Raw genomic sequence first — 26,005 nt, 5'->3', positions numbered from 1 at the left:
AAAAAGACAGCAGGAAACCGAAGGGAAGGGGAGGGAGCTCAACCTGGTAGTTCCATGTCACTTCTGCTCATACCCCATTAGCCTTCCTTTGGTCACACGGCCTTGCCTAAGCCTCAAGGAAGATTGGGAAGCTGGCTAGCCCCGTGCGCCCTTCTAGAAACCCTCCCGCCATGGGAGAGAGCGGGTGTTGGGGAACACGTGGGAGCGTCTGCCGCAGCTCACGCGGGAGGTACTTTCTTCCGAGGGGTGAGGTTGAACTGTGCTGTGTCATTAGTCTCGTCTCTGCCGATCACAAACTCCAGGAGCACCAGCAGTACAGAATCCCTTTCTACAGTAGAGTGTGGGAATGGCTCACAACCGTGAAACAGAACCAGAGCAATTCACAGTTTACGTGTGTTGTGAAGGGTCCCAACTCAATCCAAAACATTATCAAACTGGCTACTAACTGAGGATTCCTTAGCTGTCAGTCCCCCCCATCAACAACCCTGGCTTTATGGAAACGCGTACATTTCTTTCTTTTTTTTTTTAACTGGAAATTTAATTTTATTGGGTTAGGTTTTACCAGAAGATCTCACTGGGGGGCATTTAGAAAGTTTTAATTAGCTAAAAAATTGCTTTAAAAATTAGATGTTTATTGGGGCACCTGGGTGGCTCAGTGGGTTAAAGCCTCTACCTTCAGCTCAGGTCATGGTCCCAGGGTCTTGGGATCGAGCCCCACATCGGGCTCTCTGCTCAGCAGGGGGCCTGCTTCCTCCTCTCTCTCTCTCTGCCTGCCTCTCTGCCTACTTGTGATCTCTGTCTGTCAAATAAATAAATAAAATCTTAAAAAAAAATTAGATGTTTGTTAAGTATTTGAGTAAATCAGTTGAAAGGTGCTATAGCTTACTGTATAGGTAAGATTTGGTGTCTTGGAATTTCAAACACAAACCCCAAGGTATGGGTGTAGCTAGAATGTCATTCTGCATTTCTACTTACACAAAACTAGTGTCACTGTTTTAAGGTTTTAATTGGAAGTCATGCCCTTTGTGTCTCACTTCTATACATACCCTTTTTTTTTTTTTTAAACCAAACGGTAAGGGTTAAACACAAGTGCCATTTGGTTTCCTCTCTGCCACTTCCAGCTATTTTCCCACCGATCGCGGTTCCACTTGGAGCAAGGACTGCTGTGCCCTGGGCCCTGAGGACAGTCCCCCAGGGGAAGAGGCTGTGCTGCAGAATCGGGACTGCCCAGTGTCGCAGTCCCGCAGCTGGAGCCGCACGGTGAGGTGCTGGGACGCTGGCTTAAGTCTAAGACAGGACAGTTCTCATCAGCCCCAAGGACTTCCGTCCCCCAGACGGTCCAGTGCATGGACGCACTCCCGTGCAGTTAGCGGCTGATTATGCGGCACGCACGTGATCCTGAATACGATCCGCTCTCCTTGGGCCAAAGCGTTGCCGATGCTGCCAGCTCATGGCTCCTCGAGGGAAAGGGCCCGTCTCTGGTCCTTCATGGCACTTTACTGGTGTGAGAAAAAGATGGTATGAACTTAACGTGACGACAACAGAGTAATGTTCTAGCACTTTCTCTTGGACTGTTCTTTTTATTTTGGGGGGAGGGAGCAAATAATTTTTACATTTTTTTTTTTTTTAAACAAATACACTACAGAGAATCCTGCCACACTGCCAGCCCTGGACGCACTTCTGGGCCACAAGTCTGCACACTCCTTGGTGGCTGGTTCTGCAATGGCGGAATCTTTAATTTTGCCTTCATTACTAGGACCATCATGTTATCCTCACAAGAGAGAAACACACCATCTTTCTCCGGTGTGACCTTTGTTGTCCAGTCCCCGACTGCTGGATGTCCCTCCCTTCTGACTCTGGTTTGCCTTTCCCACTGTGACCACCACCACGTCACCCCCACCAGCAGCAGGACGTCTGTTCAGTGGTCCCTCCATCCCCTTCACACAGACGATATACAGATTTGGGGCTCCTGTGTTGTCAGCACAGTTGATAAAGGCTCCCACCAGAATACCCGGGGAAATCGGGAATTTCGCCCCAGAGGACCCACCGTGTCCTCGCTTCGACACTGAATGCTAGGATGACTATTATCTTAAATGCAACATGTCTACAGTATTCTAGGTACTGAGAAATAGGTTTGCCTTTTTTGGTGTCAGTTAAGGGATAGGATATTTTGAGTATCCTTCCCCAAAACACAAGCCAGCATGGTTCTTAGGTTTGTTTCTAAGGTTGTAACAAGAATCTTTGCTACCAGCATTTATAAGGCCAAGTTTAATCTCCAACACCCTCACAGTTAATGCGCTGAACGAAACAACCACCGTCGAGCTCCTAGATGGTCAGGCCCTCTTGTCGCCTGGTCACTAACCTTCCCAACTGCCCTGTGAGCTCTGAGTAGTACCCTCTGTTCTACTGATGAAGAAATGGGTTCAGGAAAGGTGGAATGTCTTGCTCAAGGTCACATGGCTGGGAAGCCAGTTCTGTCCCGAGCTGTGTCAGGACTTGACCAAGCGTTTTATGGACAGTCTCGTTTGACCCACGGGACTCTGTGAGGTCGGTATTAGACTGGCGGCCCGACATTTCACAAAACAGAAGAAAGAGCCAAACTTCTGAAAGATTAGAGAGGGTCTAGCCAGGCCGTGTTCCAAACCGGTGGAGGCAGCAGTGCCCCCCGCGCCCGGTGTGCGGCTCTGGTGGGCTGTCGTCCCGACCTTCCTCCCTAGTTTCAGATGGGAACATGGTGACTGCTTTCCCACGGGGGAAGAGTCACACTTAGTTTTTTTCCTGCTATTACAAAGTTTAGTTTTAAAATTTGTCGGGCTGTATGGCTGCTTCATCAGCATTTGCTCACCGGGATACAAAGTGGCTCCAGCTGGGCACAGGTTCTGAAGAGCTTATTTTAGATTTTTTGACCTATACGGTGATACTCCACATGGACTCCAGTATCAGCATTCTAGAAAGATACCACCTCACCAACTGTGCTCTGCTTCACCCTGGAGAAGGCCTGAAACAACGAAGGTAACCTTGAAACCACTGGTTTACTTAATTATTCTGGGAGGACTTTTTTTTTTTTTTTTTTTTTTTGGTACCATGTTAGCTATAGAAGATAAATACAGCTTAAGATTTGAACCACGTCCTGCTGTACTTTTTCTCAAGCCTGAAATAGAATTTTCTAACACCTTTTGTGGTTGGAAATGCTGAATTTAAATAGGACTGCAGATATAAACAAAAAGAGCAAGATGTGGATTGATGTGCCTATTTCAGTAGAATGCAGCCACATTATTTCTGAAATACAGATACAAAAATTGACAAACTGACAAGTGGGAAATACAGAAATCTGGAGATGTGCACTGCAGTGACAATAGGCCTTTAAATAACGCTATTAGGTACTAATAAAAGACCTGAGAAACGAGTAACTTATGTTGTCGAGGGTCTCTCCAGGTCACAGTTTTTAAGAATAATAAAAACCCCATTTCATCATTATTCATACCAGTGGCAATGACACGGATAAGTTTTCTTTTCATTTTTCTTTTTAACAAAGGATAAAGCTGAGAAATCAGATGAGGTAACCAGGTGAGTCTGAGCTCGTGGTCAAGGATTCATTTTCTTCTAATTTGTGGAAGTCAGACTCCATCTACCTAACGTGCAATGTCCTTTCCAAACAAAGGACCCAGGTACCTCAGTATTACCGTGGAAGTCCCTGGCTTACGTTCGGTTTTGCAACGTGTTACGCGATGGTAGCTTCACTGTCTGGTTGAAGTGACAATTGGTGTGAACGTGGTTGAGTTAGGAAGCCAAAAGACAGCAACATTTGGTAATTTAGTTACGAAATGGTAAGAATTTATATTTAGGTGCCTAAAATCAAACTCTTTAATTCAAAGGAAGATCTACTATCTACTTTTGTAAGGCAAACAAGTGAAGTGGTGATTACCCATTACTGGAAAAAATACTCAAGGAGACAAGAAAAACTGAGTAGGTCAGAATCTTATACTTAGGGTTCATGTAGGAAAATGCAGCGCCACAACATGAGGTCCAGTCCGCAGTGCGGTACACGGACTGGGTCTTGCTGCGCAGGTGGGACTCCAGAAATCGATCAAGAACCTTACTTATAGTCATTTGGATTTTAAGCTATAAACCCAAGCACACTACCTAAGCAAGCCTGTCCTATGGCATCAGTGAGAAACTTTTCTAGGAACCTACAGGGCTGAAAATGTCCGTTTTACATTTTGGCGGCTGACGTGGAAGACAATCTAGGAAGGAAAGGACTCTTCACTCTGCCAGTTAGGTCAACAGACCGACACTCGAGCGAGCCACAACCTCCGTGAATGTGGCATTAGACTCGGACAAGCTGTTCTCCATCGCCAAGAGGCGCATCAAACACTCTCTTCTCTGGATCCTGGATTCCTCTGCCAGCTGCCGGCAGGGTGAGGGGCTCAGCTCCCGCGGTTACCCGGTTACCAGGCACAGTGGTCGGCCACGCGGGTGGCACAGCCAGGCCGGCTGAAGCGCCCAGGCCGCCCAGAGGATGAAGCAGGCAGCGGATGGGCAACACTGTCAGGCCGTTGGGAGAAAACAAGGCAGGACTTTTTATAGCAGCATTATTTAGTTTCTTATTTAATCGTGCACCATTATTTTAAACAAATTGTGTGTGGCTCTAAATAGCAGAGATGGTGAAATAAGTTAAAGTCATAAATTATGGATAAGGGCTGTGGAAGAACAGGAAGACTTTATAAAAATTACAGGGGGAGAAATAATAATGATTTAGCTAGGAAACAGTGCTATAAAAAGCTTTCTCTATAAAAAGGTTTTTTTTCCTTTTTTTCTTTCTGGTAGTTTTAAAGCACGGGTCATACCATTGTTCCAGCTCAGAGGTCAGCCAACTTTTTCTCTGGAACCATTTATTGTCCGACAAATGGTACGTAATTTGGGCTTTGTGGGCCACACGGTCTCTGTCTCAACTCCTTGACGCCCCTGTTGGACCTTGAAAATAGTCATGTGCCATGTGGAAACCAATGGGTGTGGCTTCACTCTAGTCACAAACACAAGTGGCAGGCCAGAACAGAAGCCAGAGTGTAGTTTGGTCCAACAGACCAGCACAGTCCAACAGGAAAATGATGTCGGCCACACGTGGAATTTAAAATCTTCTGATAGCTACATTAGAGAAGTAAAATCAGGTAAAATTATTATTTTTTAAAAGATTTTATTTATTTGACAGAGAGAAATCACAAGTAGGCAGAGAGGCAGGCAGAGAGAGGAGGAAGCAGGCTTCCCACTGAGCAGAGAGCCTGATGCGGGGCTCGATCCCAGGACCCTGAGATCATGACCTGAGCCGAAGGCAGAGGCTTTAACCCACTGAGCCACCCAGGCGCCCCAGGTAAAATTATTTTAATAGTCTATTTTATTTAAACCCAAGTGTCATTTCAACATGTCCTATAAAAGCTATTAGTAACACTTTATTGGGGTGCCTGGGTGGCTCAGTTGTTAAGCGTCTGCCTTTGGCTCAGGTCATGATCCCAGAATCTTGGGATCGAGTCCCATGTCGGGCTCCCTGTTCCACAGGAAGCCTGCTTCTCTCTCTCCCACTGCCCCTACTTCTGTTCCCTGTGTCTCTGCCAAATAAGTAAATAAAATCTTTAAAAAAACCCCACCACTTTACCTTTTTTGTACTAAGTTTTCAAAACTGTGTGTACTGTACACTCACAGCGTATGTGTCAGGTCTCAGCTGCTCGAAAGCCACACATGGCTCGTGGCTACCAAGCTGCAGTATTAAGTTCTGGAACTTCCATGCTGGGCTTTCCACAACCAGTGTGGTTTGATGACAAAGTACTGGCATTTGCTTCTTACAAAATAGGGGATGGAATTACGTTGCTGCAAGGGACAAAGGACAGGATTACAGCTACTGAGAAGAAGCATGTGGCCTCAGACACTTTAAGCTGAGCTGGCCCAGGATGCTGGGGCACAAATGGGTAATGAGAGCAACGACAGAGTTGGATGATGTTAGCGTCATGTGTCAATGCAACAAACAAATCTAGTTTAAAAAAAAAAGTCTTGATATAGACCACAAAATGATCAAGGTGTAAATACACCACTGTAGTTTTTGGCCTTCAGTAAAAAAAAATGCTGATTGTTATTAACATAGCTGGTCTTCAGCACGTCACTATCAGAATTGAAGGTGTCTAAAAATGATTGGGAAGATAAAATGGAAAACTGTGTAGCAGGGAAGAAAAAGAGCTTCAAAAATAGACTGAATTTTTAAAATGATTAAAATGATCTAAGTGCTTTTCCAATTATTTTTGTATAACAGGGTTTAATGCTAGTTGATAATTTACCAAGTTCCCAAAGGGTAATCTTAAGCCATAATCGTAAGCTCAAGCCTTGAGAAGTTCTTCAGTATTTAAACCTAACTTTCCAAGTGATTGAATCAACATTTCTAAGATAAAAATGGATAGAATCTTTTGGTAAGAAAACGTAGAGACAAGTGTTTTTAACAAAAAATTTATTACCAAAATACAATATTAAAGTCAATACATGACAAACTCCTGTAAAGCAAAATAAATTATTCTAACATTGTACAGTATTTCCAAAGGTAGTTAAAGAAGCACTATAGACCTTGCTTCACTGTTTGTGGAACAGATGAACTGTTCTACCATGAACACAATCCTAGAGTTTTAGGCTTTAAGGCATGCAGCTCGATGTGCAGGATAATTTTACAAAATGCAAATCATCCTATCTTAATAAGATACAGTGTCAGAATTAACTGTAGTCTTTACATGTCAGTGTTCCAGAAATTTTTAGACTTTGGCTATAGAAGCAATGCCATAGTGTTACACAATACTCATTTCTTAAAAAAATACATGTATTCATGTCCATGAATATCAAACTCAAATTTCTATTAAATATATTTTATAGAATATTACTTAGAGCACCTTGCTGTACAATAAAAAAAAAGATTAAATAAGTGTCTATGAAAACTAAAAATATAATAAGTCTCAATAGAGAAGCCTGCTTGTCTTTGTCAAGCCAAGTACATTGTGGGAAGATACAATGTAAACATGGGTGCCCACCATCTGCTTTGTGAGAAAAGACAGAAAATAAAGAAGCCACCAATAACTACCTCAAATAGGATGAGAGATCTAGAACAAAGGCTTCCGTCAGTGCCTGTACACTGCACTGGCTGGACACAGAACTAAAGTCTACAGGCAGGGCACTGGGAGAACAGTGGGGCCGCCCATCACCTTCTGGGTTATTAGAGGAGGAGAGAAAATGCTGGCCCCCTGGAAAGTATTACTTGTAATGATCAGAATGCATCATTCTTGCCCCCTTTCCACCTTTGCCTCATACCTAGTACATTTCTTTTAAAAACTATTTTTACTATCAAATCTTAGAACTCCAAAGTGGAAAACAAATACTATGAGCTTTATTATGGCAAAAGATCTACTACAAGTAAAATGTTATTCCTATAAGGAGAATTCCTGCTGATTATTGAAATAGCTATCTCTTCTACAATTAAAATTGCATACTTAGCCTTCATTATTACTTTCAGAAATGTTCAATTGTTTTTAGTAGAGACACTGTTCACTTAAGGCTTGCCACAAAATGCTAACAGGAAGCTACAGAACACCCATGCCTTATGGGTCCTCCTGTCGTCCCGGGGAAAGCGTGTGAGGATATTCTAGGCTAAAATCAGATGAATGTGAAAGATTTTGAACTTCTGGATTAATTTTTCCTCCATGAGTTAGGTAAATTTCAAATCCATGATTCCAAATGGAAAATTTAAGTAACAATCAATGGAAGTGGTTTAGGGAGCTGAAGGTAATTTAGAAAGTCACTATTGATGTTTTTGGGATTTTTGGGGGTTATTAATATTTTCCAAATGATTACATGAAATTAAAACCAAGGAAACGTTATAAAACAAAATCTGGCTACTAAGGTTGTTAATTTTCAGAGTAGGTAGTAAAAATGGAACCACTTAAAATACTTAAATTTGAAATGAAATATAATTGTATTTTAATTCTGAAAACAGGAGAAAATATAAATCCACATGCAGTGAATTTGGGTAATATAATTTAGTATATACATAAATTCATTTTATCTTTTTAAAAACCAACTATCAGAAATGGAGTAACTCTCATAAATAAGTTAAAGCTACCTAAATCAAACAGCTGCAAAGTTAGGATCAATTCTGTTTAAATATCATCAACATGAGATTTAAAAAAAAAATTTAAACAATGTTTCAAGATGGCCTGGCCCCACTTGAGTAGTTTCTGATATGACCTTAAAAACATTCATTCATTCAACCCATACCTGGAGTTTGGGAATTCTTTCCTAAAGGTGTCTACAGAGTACTCCACTCAAGAAATTGTTTTCAGTGTGTTCTAAGGTTATCACAGTCACAGCCTCAGCACTAGAAGGTGTTAGAAATCAAGTTCAGGAAGAGCACCATGAAGATGGTGCACTGCGTGGTGCACCCGCCTTTTGACTTGTGTGAGGAATTTACTTTGACAGAACAACACAAAAATAAATGATCAGCACTAAAAAAGCGAAAACAAAACATCCCTGTTCTCTTCACTTCGAACACACTATAGGAAAATGGTGTAACTGATGAGAAGCTTACATGTATCCCGTGGCGAGTTTTAGAGCAAAAGCACTGGTAGTTGGTCTTCCACATGTCCTACTGCCCACTGACAAAATGGAATATCCGAGCTGGGAGAAACCCTGTGGACTTGCCAAATGTTTGTTATTAAAAGTTTTATAAACAACCTGAATTTTCACTAGAGTTTAGCCACATCTGATTATACCGCTCATGCTAAGTACAACTAGATTAATAAGCTTCCGGAAGGGTCAGATCTCCGCAGCGGTACTCATTTTTAAGAGGATTCTGAATTTCACACTCTTCCCCCAAATGATTTTTATTTAAGAGTTCCAAGTACTTCCAAGGCCTGATGATCAAATGCAGCTTTTCATACTTTGTTGCCTGAATAGACCTTTGTGATACCAACACTTGGTCTGGTTTGGGAAAGAGGACTACAGAGCCCGTGTAGCTACGGAGAAAACTGCGGTGTTCTGTCAGGCACTTTGAAAAGAGCCTTTGGGAATGTGCTGCGCTAAAGGAGTCCCCATTTTCACGAACCTTCTCATTTGATTTGAGGCTGGTGGGAACTCACCTATTTTCTCCTTTGCTCACAAGAAATTCCCTGTAAATTTAAGACAGTAAGTTATGTCTTAAATGCCTACTTACACTCTGGATTTGGATTCAGAGGTTTCTTTCTTTAAGAAGTAATGTTTCTTTAAAAAAAAAAAAAAAAAGAGTAGTACTGTATCTTAGATTGAGCATAGGATTAATTCCTATCAATTTGGGGGAAGATTTAGGTAGATCATTTCAAAGCCCTCTGGTGATCTTTTCCATTGACTCTGTTGGTGACAGTGAAAACCCCTCAGAGAGCAGCCTCCCACCGCCCCCAAGAGGCCTGTCCCTCTAGAGCTGGCACGTCCAAGTTCAGAACGAAGAAGAAAAACTAAACTCTGCTTAAGATTGTGACACTTCTAAAACAAGTTTTAACATAGTTCCAGAAAAGCTCTTTCTTAATTCTTTTGCTTGCATTTCTATACTATGATAAGCTTTGAATAATAAATACACTCAATACTCCGAAGAGGTAACAGGGTTAACACAGGGTTACGTCTTTGCTTCCTCCTCAAACCACTCTCCCTCACTCAGAATATTTAAATATCACTAGTGTGTATCCACTTGGAATTTTTTTTATTACACTGCAAATTTGGTTCTGAAGTCACATGCGTCTCCTCAAAAAAACCAAAAACCAAAACCCAAATACCACACCAACTACTTCTTCTGTGTCTAGTAAGTTACTTCAGTTACTTGATAGCGCAAAGGGGAAACCGTGCTTTAAAGGATTTCTCTTCTACCGTGTTCCTCTTCAAGACATTATTCAACCTAATTTGTGTTTAAAGTGGTGCCGTGGTCCTTATTTAGGATGATGTTTACAATCTCACCCTCATGCTCTTTCATATGATCCAAGAGATTTTCTTTGCTGGTCGATTCGAAGCCGCAGATACAACAACAGAAGAGTAAGACACAATACTCCATGCCAGGAGGCGCCAGACTGGAGTTTTTTTCTAAACTATATGAGGTATTACTTGTAGGGCTCAGTTTCTCATTGTCGTTGGAAGCGACGACTTCACCAGGAGCCTGGGAAATCAGCTCTGAGGATGATACCAAATTTTCCGAACTTCCAGTGACAGGATCGGCTCTTTCCTCGCTGCTGTTTAAGAGCGTCTTTGCAGAGGATCTCCCCAGAACTCTTAAAAACAAAACACAACACACCAAACGCTGAGCTGGTTATACTGTAAGACTAGCAGGTTTAACGCTCACTTTAGCTTACGTACAATAGGGGAAAGGGTAGGATCAGGTACCTGCCGCTCTGTGAAATGGCGTCATTGATGGCCTTGTTCACTTGTTCGTAGTTGTAATTTTGGTCACTTGCATGCTTCCACATGTGAGACTTCAAAGACGGAGGATGGCTGCACACGTACCCACACAGAGAGCATCTGAAAGACACGTGTGAGAGGCAGAACGATCCCGTGACATCACTCGAAGAATTACAGTGATTATGTAACAGTTATGAAATTCCTTTTCCGGAAGCCTTATGAGACATCCTATCTCCCTAAACCTAAGACGTTACTGATTGTAAGAGACATATTGATTTCAGAGGCTAAAGTGTCCTAGAAGAGATAGCTGAGAATCAATAAAATTAAGTGTTTTCTGTTATAAACAATTTATTAGCATCATGACAAACATCCCAGATTACTTCGGCTATTACAGTTATTTGGAAAGATTTCTAATAGAGTAAAATACAACATCTTTGCTCTAAATTACCTAAATAACTACACAAAGAAAGAAAAATACATAAAATCAATACTCTATACCACTATTTCTTTTAAGAAAGTAGAAAGGAGGGCACCTGGGTGGCTCAGTTGGCCAAACGTCTGCCTTTGGCACAGGTCATGATCCCAGAGTCCTGGGATCGAGCCCAGCATCAGGCTCCTTGCTCAGCGAGGAGTCTGTTTGTCCCTTTCCCTCGACCCCTTCCCCCCACTCATGCTCTCTCTCCCGCTCTCTCAAATAAATAAAATCTTAAAAAAAAAAAAAAAAGACTGTGAAAAGGAATTAAATAACTTTAACATGAACTCTGCTTATTTACAGATACACAGAAAATGGAAGTAGTCCTTAAAAGCATCAACAATTTAGATTTCATAAATAAAACTGTTAATTAGTTATCTTTAAAAAGTTTCTATTCAAAATAACATTTGTTTCACATAACTGGTTATACTTGGTAAAATCAGAACAGAATGAAGTTTTTAAAAAAAGTAAAAAAAAGAAAAAAAAAAAGACTTTTTGGGAATAAATTCTTTTAGCACTTTTAGGTTTATCCCTTTTCCCCTGCATCCAGTTCCCCCTCTGAGTAACATCTTGCATCAGCGTGAAGTACCAGTTAGAAATAGTGAACCAAAATGGATACACCATTATTAACAGCTGACTGTTCACTGTTGGTGTTACACAGTTCTGTCACAGTTCTGTGACAATGCATAATGTCACGTATCCACCATTACAAATCCTAAAGTATAATTTCCCTGCCTGAAACATCCCCTGTGCTCTATGTATTCAGCCCTCCCACTCTCTTAATCCCTGACAGTTGCTGAGTCTTTGGCTATCTCCAGTTTTGCCTTTTCCAGAATGACACAGTGTTGGAATCATACAGAATGTAGCCTAAGGACTGGTTTCGTTCATGAAGCCACATGTAGTTAAAGTTCCTTCACGTGTTTTCATGCCTGAGAGTTCTTATCACCAAATAACAGTCCATTGTCCAGATGCACCACAATTTGTTTATCCATTCACCTTCTGAAGGATATCTGGGCTGCTTCTGTATTTCGGTGATCATGAATAAAGTTGCCGTAAACATACGTGGGCAGCTTTTTCGATGGATATGAATTTTCATCTTTTGGGTCAACTGCTGGAGTGGATGGTAAAATTATGTTTATTTTTTATTTCATTTTTATTTTTCAAGATTTTATTTTTAATTAATCTCTATACCTAATGTGGGGCCTGAACTCCCAACCCTGAGACCAAGAGTCACATGTTCTATGGAAGGACCCAGCCAGGTGCTCTGCAAATATACTTTGTAAAAGAAATTTTTGTAGAATACTTCAGCAGAAGCCTAACAAATCAGCTAACTTAGCTGAACTCTTCACAACAGTAAGAGACATGCTCACTAATAATGAAACACAAAGAAAACAAAAGGGCACAAGTAAATACAATTAAACAGCCAAGGTCTGAACTCTCCCTCTAATCTGCCTTCAACTTTATGACAGATGCAGCAGTATTAGCTTTTATTACACATCCTGAGGCATCAGGTCCAAGGCCAGTGAAGGGCCTTCTACCTCAGGAAACACCAGGCCATTTAAAGGCAATAAATGTGCAATTCCTGGAAGAACTTCCATAAATTCAAACATAAAAAAGATGTCCAATTTTCATTAATAAGCAGAAAAATGCATCATGCCCACAAGCCTGACAGAGGTAAGTCTGATAATGTCATTTTTTTTTTTAAAGATTTTATTTATTTATTTGAGAGAGAGGCAGTGAGAGAGAGCATGAGTGAGGAGAAGGTCAGAGGGAGAAGCAGACTCCCCGTGGAGCTGGGAGCCCGATGCGGGACTCGATCCTGGGACTCCGGGATCATGACCTGAGCAGAAGGCAGTTGTCCAACCAACTGAGCCACCCAGGCGTCCCTGATAATGTCATTTTTGTAGAGATGTGAAGAAATGGAAATGCACAAAGTGTGTGTCTGTAAGCACAGCACTCTGGAGAGTAATTCTGTTAAGACTGAAGAGGGGCACACATCTGTGACCATGTAGTATAGTTCTAGGGGGCTACCCTAAAGATATTCTTGTTTTTACCAGGGCACATATGCAAGAATCATCACCACTGTAGCCATGACCAATTTAAAAAAAAAAAAAAAAAAAAGGATGCAACTCACAGCCACTGTTTTCCCACAAGAAAATGGAAATAAAATGGTTTATTTTCTTCCTTCCTTACTCCTTCCTTTCTTTTTAAAGATTTTATTTATTTATGTGGCAGACAGAGACACAGCAAGAGAGGAACACAAGCAGGGGGAGTGGCAGACTGAGAAAGAAGCAGGCTCCCCGAGAAAGGAGCCCGATATGGGGCTCGATCCCAGGACCCCAAGAGCATGACCTGAGCCGAAGGCAGACGCTTAATGAATGAGCCACCCAGGTGCCCCAAAGTGGTTTATTTTCATATAAAGGAACATTATACTCTGCCTAAAATGAAAGAACTAGATGTATACTTATCACTATGAACCAATGTCAATAATGATCAATGAAAAGAACAAGTAACAAAAAGATTTGTTTAGTATATCATTTAAATAAATTGTGAAAATACCAAAACCAGTATATATTAATATATACATATTTGTATACACACACACACACATACACACACACAGTCTTGAAAAAATGTTAGGAAATGATACATATTAGTATCAGGACAATGGGAAGGAAGAGGAGAAGTTTTAGCTGTCCCTGTTTTACTTCTTCAAAATGTGGTAAGATGTTTGAAAGGTTTTAGTATTTAAAATATTTTAAAACTGGCAGGCCCCAGTGGCCTAATGGATAAGGCACTGGCCTCCTAAAATATTTTAAAACTGTTATCCCAATCTCTTTAAGACTTTATAGCTTGCATAATAATTTTATGATTGGCCACACACAAAAAACTAGCCTTAAATCATTTTATATCTGGGATGCAGTACTTTTCTCTTTTTAAGTGGCCTCCACACCAGAGCCCAACGAGGGGCTTGAACTCACAACCCTAAGATCAAGACCTGAGCTGAAACGAAGAGTCGGACACTTAACTGACTGAGCCACCCAGGCACCCCATGAGTGCAGTACTTTTCTGACACATCCCAATAAATCTGTTTCGCTAATATCTAGAAAAGGGCTGGCAGCTGGTGATCACTCCCATCTCCAAGCCATTAAGCTTCCATGTCTGATTATACTTGTTACACTGTGGTGTAAGTGTGCTCTGGTACAGTCCCTGGACTGGTCCCTTGAAAGGAGAGACTGCCCTGCACCACTGTGGCCTGGCACCCAGGTCCACACTGAGCAAGGGGGACTGAAACAGCCAAGGCCAAGAGATGCCCACTCACTCCCACCAGAACTTTCACCAAGCACAATGCCTCGATGGATGTCAAACACTTCCATAGTAATTTATAACATACACACCATTATATTTGTATTAGAAAAGGGGAAATATACATAAACTTCGGACTCTTCAGATTACTTGTCTCCTTGTATGGATTAAGACTCCTGCCCTGAAACCTCACTGGGAAACTCCGTACCCAGATGAATGGCAGAACACTGCACGTCAAAGCGTCCTCTGAATGAAAAGTCAGTCTTATCCAATGAGAACTTTGTACTTTGAGAAAAATGGGCCAAAAATAAATGTCAGAAATTGCAAATTTATCCCACTGGAACGTCTCCAATGTTACTCAAATTTTTAAAAAATAAGAGCGGGGAATTATTCAGTTAAAGAATAGATTTTTTTTTTTTTAAAGCAAACTAACTTTAGAATAGTTTTAGAGTTTTACAAAAAAGTTGAGTTCCTCCTATTGTTATCATCTTTTATTGCTGAAGTATATCTATCATAAATAAGAAGCCGAAGTTGATACATTATTATTAACTAAAATTCATACTGTATTCAGATTTCCTTGGTTTTCTTCTTTTTCTACTCTAGGATCCTATCTAGGATACCATGTTACATTTAGTCATCATATATTCTCTGGATCTTCCAGACTTTAATAGTTTCTCAGACTTTCAAGAATACTGGTCAGATATTTTTTAGAATGTTCCTCAATTTGGGTTTGTCTGATGTCTTTCTCATGTTTAGGCTAGGGTAATGGGCTTGTTGGGGGAGGAAAACCAAGGGGGATAGTGCTATTCTCATCACATAATACTGTCACAACATGAACAATGTTGGTGCTGACCTTGAGGTCAAATTTCCCCACAGGAAGGTTAGGCTTTCTTATCCCCTTTCCACCCTGCACACTTTGGATCAAAGTCACAACGTGCAGCCCACACCTCACTTAAAGGAGCGGGAATTTATAGTCTACCTCCTGATAGCAGAGTTATTTATATAAAATCACGGGGAATTTTGCACAGGAACTTTCCCTACTCTCATCCATTTATTTATTCAATCATTAATGTCAGTATGGACTGCTGCATATTTTATAGTCTGGGATATAATTCAATACTACATTATTTATTTTACTGCTGAAATCACTGGGGGCTCCTCCAACTGGCTCCCATGTCCTGCTGACATACTCCCATTGTTTTGTCTGTTGAGCACGTCCCTTACTTTTTGGCACTACGAGATGCTCCAGGCTTACTTATCTACCTATGTGGATCAGTCATTTTTCTAAGCCATTTGTCTTTTTCCTTTTATTGGTATTAGAAACCAAGATTTGGGTGTTGAATCCCCCCCCCCCTTTTTTAGACTTACTTATTTTAGAAAGAGAGAGAGCTTGCAAGGTGGAGTGGAGGGTGCAGAGGGAGAGGAAGAATCCAAGCAGACTCCCCACTGAGCATGGGGCCCGATGTGGGGCTCGATCTTACATCCCTGAGATCATGACCTTAGCTGAAATCAAGAGTTGGATGCTTAACCGAATGAGACACTCAGGCGCCCCTGAATTGCTTTATTTTTATAAATAACTTATATCCTGACTTCAAAAATTCACTGTAGGAAATTAGAAATACACAAAAGTATACAAAGAAAACAAAAATCACTTATAGCTTAACCACTAGATGTAACCAATATTATTTTGATGTGTGCTTCCCAATCTTTTCCTTTTTTTTTTTTTTAAAGATTTTATTTATTTATTTGACAGACAGATCACAACTAGGCAGAGAGGCAGGCAGAAAGAGAGAAGGGAGGAAGCAGGCTCCCCGCTGAGCAGAGAGCCCGATGCGGGGCCCGATCCCAGGACCCTGGGATCATGACCTGAGCTGAAGGCAGAGGCTTTAACCCACTGAGCCACCCAGGTGCCCCTGTGCTTCCCAATCTTAAAATAGTTTATAAAATTAGAATCATGCAGGTTAACTGTTTTGTTAATATTCCTCAATATGACTTAAATTTTCTACGATAAAATATTTATGGCTGCCCACAATTCCATTCCTGATGGAACTGGTGAAATCCCATCCACAATTCCCTATCAAGTTATGCAAAAAATATAATTCTAAAAAATGACAATCGTGACCTTCTGGTTTCAGGTCCAGCCCATAAGAAGACTGACAGTAACTGATGACTTGCTGGCTGTTAGACCCGAGTACAGGAGTTAAAAAAATGAAGGGACGCAATCACAGGGGGCCCTTCATACTTTTTTGAATTTAACTCCTGGATTTCTATCAAGCCCTTAGTGAATGTTGGAGAAAAATCCTTCTATGTTTTGGCAGGTGGAGAGTTAAAAGAACCACTTCAAAATATGCCACATCATTCTGTCCTTAACATGGTCCAACCCTAGGACAAATGCTTTAACCAGAGCCTCACCTGCTGGAGTTTACCGAAGCATCAGTGGCCTGAGGGAAGGCAAATACCCAACTCCAGCTCACTCCAGCTATCTTGTCCCACAGAGATGGGGACTGAGAAGCACACGTGAAGTTCTGTCCAGAGGCACAGACTCACTACACAACTGACACCCAATCACAGGACTATAGAATGCATCCCCTTGCCCCACATAGTACCCACTACTAAGGGCCTATTTACAGCCCTGCTGTTTACCTAGCTCATCATGCCTGGCTATCAAGAAAAAAATGACAAGATTTAATAATAAGAGATAAAAACCGAAGCTTAAAGAGACACAGCAAGCATCAGAACAAGACTGACATATGGTAGGACATTGGAATGATTTGTGATTTACACAACTGGTGATTTACACAACATGATTAATATGCTGAGAGTGCTAATAAGTATAATACACAGTGTGCAATAACAGATGGGTAGTGAAAGCAGAGAGATAAAAAGTCTAACAAAGAACCAAAACACACACAAAAACCTGGAGATAAAAAATATGTCACAATAATGAAGAATGCCTTTAAGGGGCTTATTAGTAGATGGGACATGACTGAGGAAAGAATTTCTGAGTTTAATGGTATCTCAGTGGAAATCTCCAAAACTGGAAAGCAAAGAGAAGAGACACTGGAAAAAACAAACAAAAATATACAACCAAAAAAGGTGTAACATGAATGTAACAGGAATAGAGAGAAGAAAAGAAAAAAACAGATGAAATATTTTTAAACAATAATAACTGAGAATTTCCCCAAATTAATGCCAGACATCAAATTGAAAGTCTAGGAAGCTCAGAGAATACCAAGCAGAATAAATGGCAGAAGAACTACATGTAGGCATATTATTTTTGAACTACAAAAAATAAAAGAAAAAAAAAATCACAAAAGAAGCCAGAGGGAAAAAGTACTTTAACTATAAAAGAGTGAAGGTTAAGAATTTTATCTGACTTCTCAGAAATCAGGCAAACAAAAGAATGAAGTGAAATATTTCAAGTATTGAGGGAAAAAACAACCAACCTAGAATTCTGTAGCCAGCAAAATTATTCTTCAAAAGTAAATCAAGGCTATCTTAGACAGACAAAAAAACTGAAGCACTTTGCTGCCAGCAGACCAGCAAGAAATTGTCTTACAAGAAATGTTAACATTTACGAGTATTTCTTCAGAAAGAAGGCAAATGATACAGGCCAGAAATGTGGATGTACATAAGGAAAGAAAGAGAAGATTTAACAAACCCTCACTTTTCTTATTCTTAATTGATCTAATAACAATTTGCTCAAAATAGTATCAACAATGTACCCGATTATATATGCTTATGTATGTGTACACACACACACACACACCCCATTATGTATAAATGAAATTAATGACAGAAATGATACATGGATGGGAGAGAAGAATTAGATTATTATTATGATTTTTAAAGATTTTATTTATTTATTTGACAGAGAGAGACACAGTGAGAGAAGGAACACAAGCAGGGGGAGTGGGAGAGGCGATCCCAGGACCCTGGGATCATGACCTGTGCTGAAGGCAGATGCTTAATGACTGAGTCACCCAGCTGCCCAGAATTAGGATTATTTTATTATAAGGTACTTGTATTCCCCATGAAGTTGGTATAATGTTATCTGGATGTGGATCTGGATTAGTTGTAAATGTATATTCCAAAGTCTAGGGAAACCATTACTAAAAAGTAAAAAAAGAAGTATAACTGATAAGCTAAAATAGAAAAGAAAATGAAATCATACCGGATCTTCAATCAAAAACACAAATGGCAGAGAAAGAGCAAAAGAAAAAAAACAGGAACAAAGAACAAAGGCAACAAACATAAAATAGTAACAAATATGGTAGATACAAATTCAATGATAGCAACAATAATTTTGAACAGCAGTGGTCTAACAATACCAATTAAAAGACAGGAGGTAGTTGGGAGTGGATTAAAGACAAGAATCAACCATATGTTGTCCATAAAAAAACCATTTTAACTACAAATACACAGAGATGAAAAGTAGATGGGTGGAGATACATATACCACACTAATACTAATTAAAAGAAAGCAAGAGTCCTCTATTCATTTTAGACAAGGCTGACTTCAGAGTAAAGAAGAGTGATCATGACTTGAAGAAAAAGAGGGGTACTACATAATGATAAAGGGGTCAATTCTCCAAGACAGATGGTCGTTAATATGGTGTGCCAAACAAAAGATAAAACTCTATGAGGCAAAACTATAGAACTGCAAGGAGGAACAGATGAACCCACTATGGTGGTGGAAGACTTAAGCAGCACCTCTCTATCACAGATCGGCAGACATCACTGAACTCAGTGCCACCACTAATCAGCTGGGAATAACCAACATCTATAGACTACTTCACCAAAAGCGGCAGAATACAAATTCTCAAACTCACATGGAATATTCACCCAGACAGAGCACACCTTTGGCCATGACACCCCTGAACAAATTTAACAGAAGAGAAACTATGCTGCCAAACCACAATGGAATTAAGGTAGAATAACAAAAATAGTGGAAAATCTCAAAATATTTGGATATTAAACAACACACTTATAGTGAACAAAATGGTATAGTATTTTGAAATAATGAAAAAGCAACTATCAAAATGTGTGGAATCCAGCAAAAGCAATGCTTGGAGGGAAACTGACAGCACTGAATGCACAGATTAGAAAAAAAGAAAAATCTAAAATCAATCATTTAAGTTTTCACTTTAGGAAACTAGGGGAAAAAATAAGAACATACTAAACCCAAATAGGTAGGAAAAAAAAAAAAAGACAGGAAAAAGATCTAGAATAGCCAACAGATACTGAAGGAGTACCAAGCTGAAGAAGGAACACTGTACAACCATGGAATCAGTTAAGAGATCAGTGGTCACTAGGAGTTTGGAGTGTGTGTGTGTGTGTGTGTGTGTGTGTGTGTGTTTGGGGGGTGGTTGACGAGCAGGGGGAGCACAGGGGATTTTTAGGGCTATGAAACTACTCTGTGTGATACTGTTATTACTGTAATGGTAGATACATGTCATTATACATTTGTTCAAACACACAGAATGTCCACCAAGAGTGAACCCTAAAGTAAACTATGGACTTTGGATGATAATGATTTGTCATTGCAGGTTCATCAGCTGTAAGGAATATACGACTCTGGCGGATAATACTGATAATGAAAGAGGCTATAAATGTGTGGAACAGGGAATATATGGGAAGTCTTTGTACTTCTGCTTGATATTACAGTGGAACTAAACTGCTCTAAAAAATAAAGACTACAGTCTTTAAAAAGACTGACAGTCCTATATTAAGAATTTTAGGCACTTAAAGCTTTTGATACAAAAAGTCACTGAGAACATTGCCCATAAACTCTAATATTTGTACCAGTATGTGTTCATTCTTTTAGAAGAAAGATACTTAGAGTAGAAATTAGGGAAAGAAATGAAGTATCAATGTTCTTTTCAAAGGACTACCGGGTCCTATGTCTAAAGTCAACAGAAAACAGCCAGTTTCTTTGCATTCAAATTAGCTTGGGCCTTCAAGTTTCAGAGTTTTTAAAAAAGTTGTTCAAAGTCTTTCTACAAAGTTAGAATCACACTGATATGGAAACTTGGCAAGGACAATTGAAAAAAAACAACTACATACCAAATCTCAGTTACGGATATCAACACAGATTATTCTGAATAGAACGCTGGCAAAGAGATTCCCACAGTGCATTGAAAGAATAATATACCATGACGAAGGGAGGCTTATTCCAGGAATACAGAGAACTCAGTATTAGAAAATTTATTATTATCATTCACCATTTGAAAGGCTCAAAAGAGAAGTCGTATTTTCCCTGTTGTTGCTGAGACTTAATCTAAAGAAATTCAATAACCATTTAAACAAAATTTTTTACTATAGAAATCTTTTTTTTTTTTTTCCCCGAGAAAAGAGTATGCTTGTGTGTGCTGGAGGGGCCGAGGGAGGAGGAGAGAGAGAATCCCAATAGGCTCCATACCCTAGGCAGGGCTTGATACAGAGCTTGCGACCCTGAAATCATGACCTGAGCCTAAATCAAGAGTTGGACGCTTAACCAACTGGAGCCCCCTCAATATCTTTTAATATGAAGAAGTCCTTAAAATCTTTAAGAGAGGAAGAGAGAGAGAGAGAGAGAGAGCGAGCGAGCGTGTGCAAGACCAGTCTATGGAATGATTAAGCCCTAATCCTAGGAGCATCGACATTAGGTTGGTAGGGATTTTTTTTTTTTTAAGATTTTTATTTATTTATTTGACAGACCGAGATCACAAGTAGGCAGAGATGCAGGCAGAGAAAGAGAGGAAGAGAAGCAGGCCTCCTGCTGAGCAGAGAGCCCGATGCAGGGCTCGATCCCAGGACCCTGGGATCATGACCTGAGCCGAAAGCAGTGGCTTTAACCCACTGAGCCACCCAGGCGCCCCAGGTTGGTAGGGATTTTCTGAAGGGACACAAACAATGGTAAATATTCACAGAAAGATCCAAATATGATAAAAGTGGGAAAATATTGGCTAACTGGTAAATAAGGTTTGCACTTATTAAAATAATTTTCAACTGATTAGAGAAGAAGGATACTACAGGAGAACCCCAACTTCGAAGTTTGGTATAGGCAGCTTACACTTATTTCTACCCGCTTTTTAAAGAACAGGTTTCCTTTAGCTAAAGCACTATTTCCCCACTTTCCAGTCCCTCTGCATTCTTCCTCTACAATTCCATGGAGGAAACCAAATTCTCCTAGTTTACAAAAATGAGAGTGAACTATTATTATACGATCTTGTTTTATTCACTTTGCTTACCATACACTTATTTTTCTGAAATTCTGTTGTTTACTTATTGTCTATCTTCTTTCATGAAGGTATTGTTAACATAAAAAAAATAAAGCTGCCAGTTATTTATCAGGGAAAAAACTGGGTTTATTCAGGACTAACAGAGAATTGCAATCCGGGGCAAATGAACTTTGGCAAAACCAAGTCTTCTGAACAAAGAATAGGGATGCCCTTTCACAGAGGAAAGCACGAAGTTAGGAAGACTGTTATAAATAAAAAATCCACTGGGGTAAACTGGGAACTGGAAGCATAGTGGCTTTTCAGTGGCGGAGCTGTGACTATCTGTCACTGCCTGTGCTGGCTGGGTGGTGGTGAGGAGGTAAGCCTTTCTTTCTCCTGCTGGGAGAGTAAAGTAGTATCCACCTGCAAGGTCCTTGTCTTCCTGCCGGGGTCTGCAACTGACGATGAGCGGTAGGGCCCGAGAGCTCCCCCTGCTGAGCCTGCAACTCCATTCTAGTGAAGCTTCCCTTTACTGACCTTCCCAGTATAAATGCCATCAGATAGAAAACGCACAGGTGACCCTGTACCAACCTGACCAAAATACATGCAGTACTGCAACAAAATATGTTTTGAAACAGAGGGCTATCTATGTCTAACAGATCATTTCTAACCATGTTACCAGCAGACCATCAACATCCCTATTTTCCAATTACTCCATATACTGGCAGAAAAAAAAAAAAGAATAATAAAACCCAAAAAGCAAGGCAAAAAACCCTACTGACACAGGAGCAGCAGCAGCACACTTACATGACATCGCTTATCACAATTTTGTTTTGCTTTTTTAGTGGACCTACCTGATGCTCTGATGACAATCTCCTTTGGTACCTCAGTTATTCCAATCTATCAAGACAAAGTGTACGTGCAACATTCGGAAACAATGAGCACCCTAACAGATCAACTGCTGGTGCAGCTTCTGAATAAGGCTGGACCAAAGCTCTGGAATACCAGAAAGAACCCTATTACTCCGTAGGCCAGTAAAGTCACAACCACATTTGTATGAAAAATGAGATTTCTTCCCAGTGCAAGAAAGCTACATTGAAACCTGTGATATCGTGATTTCTAGTCAGAAATATATATTTGGGGGACGCCTGGGGGTGGCAGTCGGTTAAGCGTCTGCCTTTGGCTCAGGTCATGATCCCAAGGTCCTGGGATTGAGTCCCACATAGGGCTCCTTGCTCAGCAGGGGACCTGCTTCTGCCACTGCCCGCTGTTCTCCCTGCTTGTGCTCCTCTCTTCATCTCTCTCTCTTGACAAATAAATGAATAAACAATCTTGAAAAAGAAAAAAAAAAAAAAGATATATTTGGTCTTTGTCCCCATTCCTAGCAGAGTTCCAAAACTCTTGGAAGTCAAGTCGGGAGAGGAATCCGATGTCTTTTGTTATGTTAATGTCGTAATCTTCTGACCCCCTCAAGGTAACCTAAGGATGGGGGCTGGTTGCCAGAGGAGCCAAGCCTGGGATTGGAAGGTGAAAGGTTGGAACTTTCAGTCTCCCCCTTCCCGGGGGAGAGGGGCTGGACTAAGTAATGAAGCCTCCATAAAACCCAAAAGGATGTTCTGAGAGCTTCCGAGTTGGTGACCACATGAAAGTGCTGGAAGAGTGGTACCCAGAGAGGAAATGGAAGCTCTGCCCCTCTGGGGCCTTGCCCTGTGAACTTCCTCATCTGCCTGCTCATCTGTATCCTTTATATCCTTCAAAAGAAACTGGTAAACGTAAGTAAACTGGTTTCCTGAGTTTTGTGAGCTGCTCTAGTTAGGAGCACAGGTGACGAGGAAGTGGGGACAGTCTTGTGGAATGGAGCCCCTCACCAGTGAGACCTGATGCTATCTCCAGGATTCAATTTGTAAGACCCCTCGCCCAGTCAGTGTCTGCTGAGAACTGAGTTATAATTGCTTGATGGTGTAGAAAAACACACATGGCTTCTCATAATATGGCTAAAAAACTGAAAACAAAACAAAACAAAACAAAACAAAACAAAACACCCAAAGACTGAATTTTTCCATAGGCTTTCTCTTATTGCTCATGGGTCAGTTACCAAGAAAATAAGAATGTGGTTCACTCTTTCCCTGGCCTGGGACTGTACTCGGACTTACTCCAGGTCTGATTCAATCAGAAACAGCTGCCTTGAGGCATCAGGTAGAAGAAGCAAAACTTGGGGACGTTCTACAAGATCTGAAATGACCTGAGTAGGATTTGAATATGCACGAAAAGATGTCGATAAAAATTCTGCAGTAGGGTTTGTCTTACCACATTTGTTTCCTATGTTTTCAAAGGAATAAATAACTAAGGTTCAGAAAAGTGGCCACTTTAAATTTTGTGAAGAACCCAAGAAATCTTTATGCCACTGTGAAAAACAAACTTCTTTGGTCCATCCCTTTAATACAAAACATATTGTTTTCCTTCAAATTAAACTATCTGTTCTGTTTCCTTAAAAGAAATCCAAGTTTTTCAAAGACTTGAGCTTTTCCCCAAGCCAAGAAAATTGACTGAAATTCAACATGCCTTCATATGAGACTGAAGAAGTTTGTAACTAGTGGAAGTGATGGTCTGTGACTTCTAAGGGGAGTTCATAAAAGTAGTAACAGTGCCTGCCTACTGGTAATCTAAGCATTCACTCTGGGGCACTGGCACAGCTGGGATGTCCTCATGGAGAAATCGTGCATATGGTTCCTGAGGAAAGCCCTGGCTGAGGCCCTCGCCAACAGCTAGTAGCAATCACCAGCCTGGGGAGGGAGCCTTCAGATGGGGTCACCTCCAGCCTTCAAGTCTGTGCTAAGGCCCCAGACCTTCTGGAACAGAGACAAGCCATTCCTGTAGTGCCCTTTCTGAATCCCTGAGCATAATAAAACTGCTGCTGTTTTATACCACTAAATTGGGGTGGTTTGGCATGCAGTGGCGACAGGCATCTCTAAGAGTTTTCTGGCATACCTGAGACAGGCAGGGTGGCACAGCCTGTACAAGCAAGGGCTCAAACCCTGACTCAGCCACTTGAGAGACCTGGGGAAATTTTAATCCACCCAGTTCCTGTTTGCACATCTATGAAATTGGGATAGTAATATTTCTAAGTACGGGGCCATTATAAGGATTAAAAGTGAGCTCACAAAAATAGAGTGCTTAGCACACTGCTTGGCCCATGTTAAAAAAAATGTTGACCGTTATTATAATTTCTAATATTTTTATAGTTATAGAAAGACCAGACTTTATTCAATGACTGACTATAAGGAGAGGCAGCCTTGTCATTCCAAAATGTCATTTCCACTGCTTAAACATTCCTGGATTTTGGGCGCCTGGGTGGCTCAGTCAGTTAAGTGTCTGCCTTTGCCTCAGGTCATGATCCCCACATCAGGCTCTCTGCTCAGCGGGGAGCCTACTTCTCCCTCTCCCTATGCCCCTAATCCAGCTTGTACTCCCTCACTGTCTGTCTCTCAAATAAATAAAAAAATCTTTAAAAAAAAAACAACCCCAAACTTTCCTGGATTTTGTTTAAAAAGTATTTTTTTTTAGTTTTAGTGTCATATTAGAAAACTAGGCTCATTAATACAAAAATACAGTATTTTAGATCCAGCTGATGTGCATCCCCGAAAATCAGAATCATTATCCTATGAGCACACATTTTCACTTCTAATTATGTACCTCACAAGGCTATTTCAAAAACACCAATATCAGTTTCAGAGTATAAAGACCCAGAAGTCTTAACTACAAAGAAAAAGATTAATAAATTTGACTGTATTAAAGATAGAAATTTGTTTGTCAAAAACATCACTGTGAGTCCAAAGATAAGCCACAGTTTAGAAAATATGAGCAATATACGTAACAGACAAAGAACTTGTATTCTGAACACAGAACTGCTACAAACCAGAAAGAAAAACAGCAGATAATCCAATAAAGAAACAGACAATAGAACACAAATGAAAAGGTACTCAACCTCACAAATCATTAGGAAAATGTAAATTAGAACCAGAACAACATACCTCTCCACACCTACCAGAATGATCAAAATCAAAGAGTGACAATACAAAGTGCTGCTGCGAATATGAACTGGACAGTCACTGTACATTTTAGGTAACTGCTGAGCATCTGCCAAAGCAGAACATATATCCGTGCCTTATTACCCAGATACTCTGTTCCTAGGCATAAACCCAATGAAAATGGCCTTGTTTCATATATACACTGAGAAACACATAAAAGAATGTTCAGGGCACCTGGGCAACTCAGTTGGTTAAGTGTCTGCCTTTGGCTCAGGTCACGTCCTAGGGCTCCGGGGATGAAGCCCTGCATCAGGTTCCTTGCTCAGTGGGAAGCCTGTTTCCTCCTCTCCCTCTGCTCTTGCCCCTGTTCATGCTCAATCTCAAATAAATTAAGAAAATCTTGTGTATATAAAATAGAATGCTCAAAAGGCATTATCTGCAATAAAGGGGAAATAGGGCAATAATCCAAATATCTACCATTAGTAGAATAAATGAATGAATGCTAGTCTTACACTGGAATACTATACAGCAATGAAAAGGAATGTATTAGTACCACATTAA

The 26,005-nt window shown here is 40.5% G+C and overlaps 1 protein-coding gene and 1 pseudogene across 4 annotated transcripts in view; both read right to left on the bottom strand.

Moving 5' to 3' along the window:
• Positions 1-218: 218 nt before the first annotated feature.
• LOC111161383 lies at positions 219-4,353 on the bottom strand (annotated as a pseudogene).
• Positions 4,354-6,481: 2,128 nt separating this feature from the next.
• The window catches only part of LOC111161506 (zinc finger protein 507), a 39,576-nt gene continuing 20,052 nt past the window's right edge, over positions 6,482-26,005 (bottom strand). For all 4 annotated transcript variants that reach the window (XM_022525208.1, XM_022525209.1, XM_022525211.1 and 1 more), the window contains 2 exons: positions 10,423-10,557; positions 6,482-10,310 (listed from right to left, as the gene is read on the bottom strand). In XM_022525208.1, the coding sequence (XP_022380916.1) occupies positions 9,944-10,310; positions 10,423-10,557 (502 nt within the window). In that variant the 3' untranslated portion in view covers positions 6,482-9,943. The remainder of the gene's footprint in view (positions 10,311-10,422; positions 10,558-26,005) is intronic.

This window comes from Enhydra lutris, unplaced genomic scaffold (genome assembly GCF_002288905.1).
Source record: "Enhydra lutris kenyoni isolate GAN:26980312 unplaced genomic scaffold, ASM228890v2 scaffoldscaffold85, whole genome shotgun sequence".
Lineage (NCBI taxonomy): Eukaryota > Metazoa > Chordata > Mammalia > Carnivora > Mustelidae > Enhydra > Enhydra lutris.
The sequence above is the reverse complement of the archived record's forward strand: the minus strand, read 5'-3'. Positions and strand labels throughout refer to the sequence as shown.